This window comes from Oncorhynchus clarkii, chromosome 27 (genome assembly GCF_045791955.1).
Source record: "Oncorhynchus clarkii lewisi isolate Uvic-CL-2024 chromosome 27, UVic_Ocla_1.0, whole genome shotgun sequence".
NCBI lineage: Eukaryota > Metazoa > Chordata > Actinopteri > Salmoniformes > Salmonidae > Oncorhynchus > Oncorhynchus clarkii.
Window position 1 is genome coordinate 1344745 of NC_092173.1, and position 6939 is coordinate 1351683.

Consider the following 6939-nt stretch of genomic DNA (forward strand, 5'->3'; position numbering starts at 1 on the left):
CTCACCAGACAGAGTTTGCTATGCGGTTTTGTGATAAAACCAAGGTGTGGTTGAATTTATTCTGCCACTGCGTCTTCTTATTGTCTCGGCCTATACACATATGTATCACGGTCGCAAGGCATATGAATTAACAGGTTATAGAGACAATCACTTTAATAAATAATGATTTCATAAATATACAACAGGCCTACATAGGCCGCACTGTGATGGTTAATGAATGCATGGAATTCTTCGACATCTCCACTAAGAACTGTGGAAAGCAAGCGCCCGAAGCAGTTGGCGGCAGCCAGTAGGAGCCACAATGTATGGAACCAGCGAAAAGACCGCTGATCAAAGCTGACAAGCATCGTCCCATTGCCGTTCTCGTAGCAGCAGGATAGTATGGTGGCAGCACGATCGCAGGGTGCAACATTTAAAAATATATAATAAGAGTCCCCCTGCAACAAGGATCCATACAGGGCTCTGTTAGCTTACAGAATTACACTGCATCATGGGCCGTCACTTGCCGAGCACCTGATGGGCAGGAGGCTGCACTCCCCATTGCCTGTCTCGCCGGCTCAGTTTAAATCTCAATGACCTAACAGGAAGGCCTTGGCTGAGAGGGACAAACGGCTGAAGCAAACACAAACTGGAGACTTTAATCAGAGACACCGTGCTACGGAGAGACCAAAGTTTACAGAAGGTCAATGTGTGTGGAATACAAACTCAAAGACACCAGCAATAGTGCTGAGAAAAGCGGATGCCCCATGTTCCTATATGGTGAACACAGGCTCAGAGGAGGTACGGAGGAACAAAACACACATCAGAGCTCTTCCAGATCTACCAGCCACACAGGCTGAGGAGGCCACAGACAACACACAAAAAGAGGGGGAAGGAGAGAATGCTCACAGAGCCACAAGCTCGCCCAAAAGGCATTCTCACAGAGCCACAAGCTCGCCCAAAAAGCATTCTCAGAAAGTCACAAGCTCGCCCAAAAAGCATTCTCACAGAGCCACAAGCTCGCCCAAAAAGCATTCTCACAGAGCCACAAGCTCGCCCAAAAAGCATTCTCACAGAGCCACAAGTTCGCCCAAAAAGGGATGTGAAGCCACCAGAGTGGCTGAAAGACTATGTCACATGAATAGAATACATATTGTTGAGGACCATACCCAGCAAAAATATGCTTTCTTGCTGTTTCAGAATGTGAAGTAGCATGTTAAGAGAATAATACTGGTTCCAAATTATATTTCAGTTATGCTTCAGTGGTTCTGAATGTTGAATTCTTCTTCATTGGAGAGGGGAAGATGTAGTAGGAAGGCCCTTATGGCTATTCGTACCTACGTATAACATGCACAGATTAGGCTAGTAAAACATGCTGAAACTAGAACCTTGTTGTCATTCCTCCTTATTTTAGATGATGCTACACTCTAGTGCAGTACAACTGTTTTTCACAGCATTGCAACCACCTTTGAAAAAAATGTATGGATAAGTGGACATACTTTTATTTGTAATATTGTATTATTTATACCAGCATTTCTTTAGAAAGTTTACACACATACTGATATGTCGAAGCTATTGTATTGGCTATATTTAACGAAGTATACTTTTAATCAAGTAAAAATGTATGTAATTAGAATTACGCAATAGAGTCTGCAAAACATAATTTGGTCTATTGTGCTGACCAACTGGTTTTATACAGAGTGCTGGTGACTCCTAACTCCACCCACTCCATTCACTGTATATTAATTACATATTGGATCAGAGAGAAAAAATGTCTGGCGTTTCGTGGGAAGTCGAGTTGGAAGATTGATGCACTTCAGATGAAATTAGTAGTTAATAGAGAGAAATTCTGTTGTTTTGTTTTTTGAGGTGGAGTCCCTCCATACAGTGGTGAAGTTGGGGTGTATGAATTACTGTGTAAAAGCAATTGTCCCAAGATTGTGATCGCTGTAGTGCCTTTGTTGGTGGATAGGCATATTCTACAGGTTAGAAAGGTCGACTTTGTACTCTTTATGGCTATGGTGATCAACGACACTGCATAAGTGGAGAAAAAGGTTTTAAAAATTGACAACATTGTTGAATGCAGCGGAGCAGTTTCTGAGATTGGAGGACTTCTCTGCGAATGAGTCACATGGAAGGCTATCACAAGCCGTACTACTCTCTCAGGCCCCAGAGCCTGAGTCGGGAGATATGGAACTTTGAAGAACGGAAGACTTGGGAGTCTGTTTTGCTTGGTTTTGTTTCGTCAACTATTTTAGCTGTGAGGAGGAACTTTGTTTTTCCCCATCAAGTATGGTTTTCTTTTTTACTTTGAATCCAGTAGTGGGCAGCAATACAACTTTTTGAATGTCGTCCCCATCAAAACCCTCATCTCGTACGAACCATCCTGATCTCGCAAGCTTACATTCTATTTCACTAGATCAGGATTGTTCGTACGAGGCACCTAAAACCACTGAGGTAAATAAGCACGTGAGACTGCGTCCAAGATGACCGCCGTTGTTTTCAAGGAAATCTACTCACATTCGCATATCCCGATTGAGGACCGTCTATATTTGGGTTGCATCCGGTTTATATGGACCAGCATCTGCATACAGTTTATACGGACAAACATCACATGCACACTAGCACTCAGTGCACACAGGGAGCAGCATGAGCAGTGACGAGTTCGACGTCATCATCAGGTCATCCTAAAATATGGCAGACATTGGAAGAATATAAAATATGAATATCTTTGCCTGTGAGTGATGGGGGGGATCGGCCTCAGAGAAAATTATTTTAATAATTAAATAGATGTTTAGTGTACAAAAAGTGATGACAAAAGTGTTTTATTAGGAATTTTCAAATCTGACTTCTTCGTTTAAACTGCTGTACCGAAGCAAAACTGTAGGTGCTGTCGAAACCGTACTTCTAGACCGGAACCCTGGCCACCTGACTAAAGCCCCTCTCCAGAGTCTGCACAACGTGAGGTCTGCACAACGCATCACCGGGGGCAAACTACCTGCCCTCCAGGACACCTACATCACCCGTTACAGGAAGGCCATAAAGATCATCAAGGACAACAACCACCCGAGCCACTGCCTGTTTACCCCGCTATCATCCAGAAGGCGAGGTCAGTACAGGTGCATCAAAGCTGGGACCGAGAGACTGAAAAACAGCTTCTATCTCAAGGCCATCAGACTGTTAAACAGCCACCACTAACATTGAGTGGCTGCTGCCAACACACTGACTCAACTCCAGCCACTTTAATAATGGGAATTGATGGGAAATTCTGTAAAATATATCACTAGCCACTTTAAACAATGCTACCTAATATAATGTTTACATATCCTACATTATTCATCTCATATGTATATGTATATACTGTACTCTATATCATCTACTGCATATTTATGTAATACATGTATCACTAGCCACTTTAACTATGCCACTTTGTTTACATACTCATCTCATATGTATATACTGTACTCAATACCATCTACTGTATCTTGCCTATGCCGCTCTGTACCATCACTCATTCATATATCTTTATGTACATATTATTTTCCCCTTACACTTGTGTGTATAAGGTAGTAGTTTTGGAATTGTTAACTAGATTACTTGTTGGTTATTACTGCATTGTTGGAACTAGAAGCACAAGCATTTCGCTACACTCGCATTAACATCTGCTAACCATGTGTATGTGACAAATAAAATTTGATTTGATTTTGACTAAGAAGATCCACGTTTCAATTGTGGGCTTTTATTTTGAAGGATTTAATATTACCATACGAAAGTGACGGGATTGTTTGTACTTCTGGCGGAATATTAATCACCGTCCCATTGTTGTTTGTTGAGGCAGCTGGCTAGCTAACTTAGGGTATGTATTAACACCACAAATATTAGCTAAAATATTTAGCGAGTTATTGGAAATAAGAACATGGCAATTATTTATTTTTGTTGAAATGTGTGTATTATGCTGAGCATTCATAAAACATTAGCTTGTTAACTAGCTATGTAGATGGGGGGCTAACAAAGACAGCGAACAACCACCCTTTTTCAGGCACCACCTAAAACGATTTCAGTAACGTTAGTTTATTTTACAAACTCATGGAAGCCAGACATCTATCGAGCTATATTTGAGTACATCTAGAGAGCTACCTAACGTTAGTTATTTTTGCTATAGCTAGCTGGCTAGCCGTGGCTAACAAGCAAGCTTGGCTGCTGCGCTGACGTTAGGTAACGTTAACAGAGAGCATCTCGATTTTCTTGGCTGTAAACGTTGTTTTGTACCATGTGATACGAGTCAGATTTTTAGTCTCGATTGAGTTTTTAGCAACACTAACACGTTAGTTAGTTAGCTATAACGGTTCGCTAGCACACTGCAAGGCTACGGTTCGTTACCTACGACACAACAATGGGATGGATCCATGATGGCTAGCTAGTAACTAACTATATGCTGAGTGTTGTGTTGAGGGGGCTGGATAAGATAGCGAACTGCCGTTGTAGCTAGCGACAGCACACCAACCCTTTGCACAATCGCACCGTTAATTAGTTGCAAACAGTAGAAAAATATGTTTTGCATTTAGTTAGCATTATTAGTGATTACAAATGTTTATTTGCAAGAAAGGTCGTGTACCCCCAGCCCCCATTATTTGTTATGGGCAGCTAGAGAGGGACACTCATTTAATATGGCCAAAGCTCAGGGTGACAAATTTGGCTTTATGTTTTTGAAACTGTATCTACTGTATCTCTCCTAGACCTACACAAGTCACCATGGGGAAAGATCCTAGGAAACCGAGAGGCAAGATGTCGTCATATGCTTACTTCGTGCAGACCTGCAGGGCGGAGCACAAGAAGAAACACCCCGAAGCCAGTGTCAACTTCGCTGAGTTCTCCAAGAAATGCTCAGAGCGATGGAAGGTAGCATTACACAACAGTGAATGAATGTGACGTGACATGTTTCTGGTATATGATTATGGCTATATTTCCACCATAGTATGTTTTGTTACACTTGAGTGACCTTGTGGACAGTCTAGCAGTGGCCATGTAGATATGTAATCTGAATTTATACCTCTATATCCAGCCCATGTCTCCTAAAGAAAAAGGCAAGTTTGAAGACATGGCGAAGCAAGACAAGGTCCGCTACGAGAGAGAAATGAAGAACTACATCCCACCCAATGGCCAGAAAAAGAAGAGGTTCAAGGATCCTAATGCCCCCAAGAGACCACCGTAGGTTTGCATGGCAGCTAGACTGGATAGCTATTATAAAGGTGAATTAAACTTCCCTTTGAATTGACATGCGTTTGTTTTTGTTTCTCAGGTCTGCGTTCTTTATCTTCTGTGCTGACTTCCGGGCCAAGATAAAGAGCGAGCACCCAGGCCTGTCCATTGGAGACACTGCTAAGAAGCTGGGAGTGATGTGGAACAGCTCTGCAGCTGAGGAGAAGAAGCCGTACGAGAAGAAGGCTGCCACGCTGAAGGAGAAATACGACAAGGTGAGTAGGGCTTTGTTAAAATTTAGGTTGATATACAAACATCTGATTTCCTGATCACGATGCAGTGACAATTTATTTGAATAAGATGGTTGCAGACAATTCCACTGATATTAAATAAATAGGATGGGGGAAAAAAGGGAATCTAATGCTTATCTAAATACATGTGACCATTCTCATGTCACTATTGTCACAATGTAACGTTTTAAGCATTTTCTTGGACAATTGTTCTTTTGGATGGCAATATGAGAATTCCGTGTGGAAAAATTGCTTTTTAATTTTCCCGCTGTAAAACGGTATGTCTGCAGATGTCTTGGATCCCAGAAAAGCATATTGGTCAGGCTCTAAATAATTATGTTGTGTTACACAGGATATCGCCTCATACCGCACCAATGGTAGAGTGGATACGGCCTCGTCCGCAGCTGCTGACGACGAAGAAGAGGATGATGAGGAAGATGACGATGAGGATGAGGATGATGACGAGTAGCCTCTCTGCTGTTGTAGCCTACATACTTGTTTTAATGCTATGTAACTCTATTGTACACACCTTACATCTCTGAACAGACCCAGATGCAACGAGAACACATTAGGATGTGTGTATATTTAATGTTCTTAAGATGGATGGTGTTATGCTCCCTTAAAGTTAACACTACATGTCTTGAATTTGATGTTCTGATATTTTTGTTGTTGTTCCTGCCCTTGCCTGTGACTGCTTTGGAGGATTATGAATCAATATGGAAGTAATAGGTGTGCAACTCTCAAATCAGATTTCTGGGTTGGTAGCTAGTGTTTTTTTTTGTTCTGTATTTGTTTGAAAGAATATTTTTTTATGTTTGTCACAAGGTCTTTTTATTGTTCTTTGAATACCACTCTAATTGCAGCTGACATTCAGGAATGTCTTAAATAAAGGTCTTTTTTAATAAATGTGTTTTTTTTTTGAAGATTTACCATGAACTAAGGCATTTGGTTGATTTCGATAAATATGTACATAGTGCCTTCAGAAAGTATTCATACCCTTTGACTTATTCCACATTTTGTTGTCAAAGACTGAATTCAAAATGGATTAAATATTTTTTTTCATCCATCTACACAATACCCCATAATGACAAGGTGAAAACATGTTTTTAGATCTTTTAGCTAATTAATTAAATGAAATACATACATTTCTAATTTACTTAAGTATTATGTTCACCAGTGTCAGTAATTACAGCTGTAAATCAGCTTTGCACACCTGGATAGTACAATATTTGTGAATTCTTTAAAAAAATTATTCAAGCTGTGAAGTTGGTTGGTTGTCAACCACTGCCATACAGACATTTAAATGACATTTAACATTTAAATGTGGCTATAGACTTTCAAGCTGATTAAAGTCTTAACGTTCAATCTCGTATTGGTAAGAAACTCCTGTGTTTTAGGTTATTGTCCTGCATCAAGGTGAATTTGTGTCTGGTGGAAAGCAGACAATCAGGTTTTCCTCTAGGATTTTGCC

General features: G+C 40.7%; 1 protein-coding gene across 1 annotated transcript; it reads left to right on the forward strand.

Moving 5' to 3' along the window:
- Nucleotides 1–3745: 3745 nt before the first annotated feature.
- Nucleotides 3746–6374, forward strand: LOC139385530 (high mobility group protein B1-like). The gene is made up of 5 exons (XM_071130658.1): nt 3746–3835; nt 4716–4878; nt 5042–5187; nt 5279–5453; nt 5821–6374. The coding sequence occupies exons 2-5, from the start codon at nt 4732–4734 to the stop codon at nt 5935–5937; spliced, it is 585 nt and encodes a 194-aa protein (XP_070986759.1). The 5' UTR covers nt 3746–3835; nt 4716–4731; the 3' UTR covers nt 5938–6374.
- The last annotated feature ends 565 nt before the right edge of the window (nt 6375–6939 follow it).

Bases quoted from the DNA above. Each gene is read 5' to 3' on its own strand.
- LOC139385530 (XM_071130658.1), top strand. From the start codon at position 4,732: ATGGGGAAAGATCCTAGGAAACCGAGAGGCAAGATGTCGTCATATGCT. The intron at 4,879-5,041 runs GTAGCATTACAC...CTCTATATCCAG, and splicing joins AATGCTCAGAGCGATGGAAG to CCCATGTCTCCTAAAGAAAA. The intron at 5,454-5,820 runs GTGAGTAGGGCT...TGTGTTACACAG, and splicing joins TGAAGGAGAAATACGACAAG to GATATCGCCTCATACCGCAC.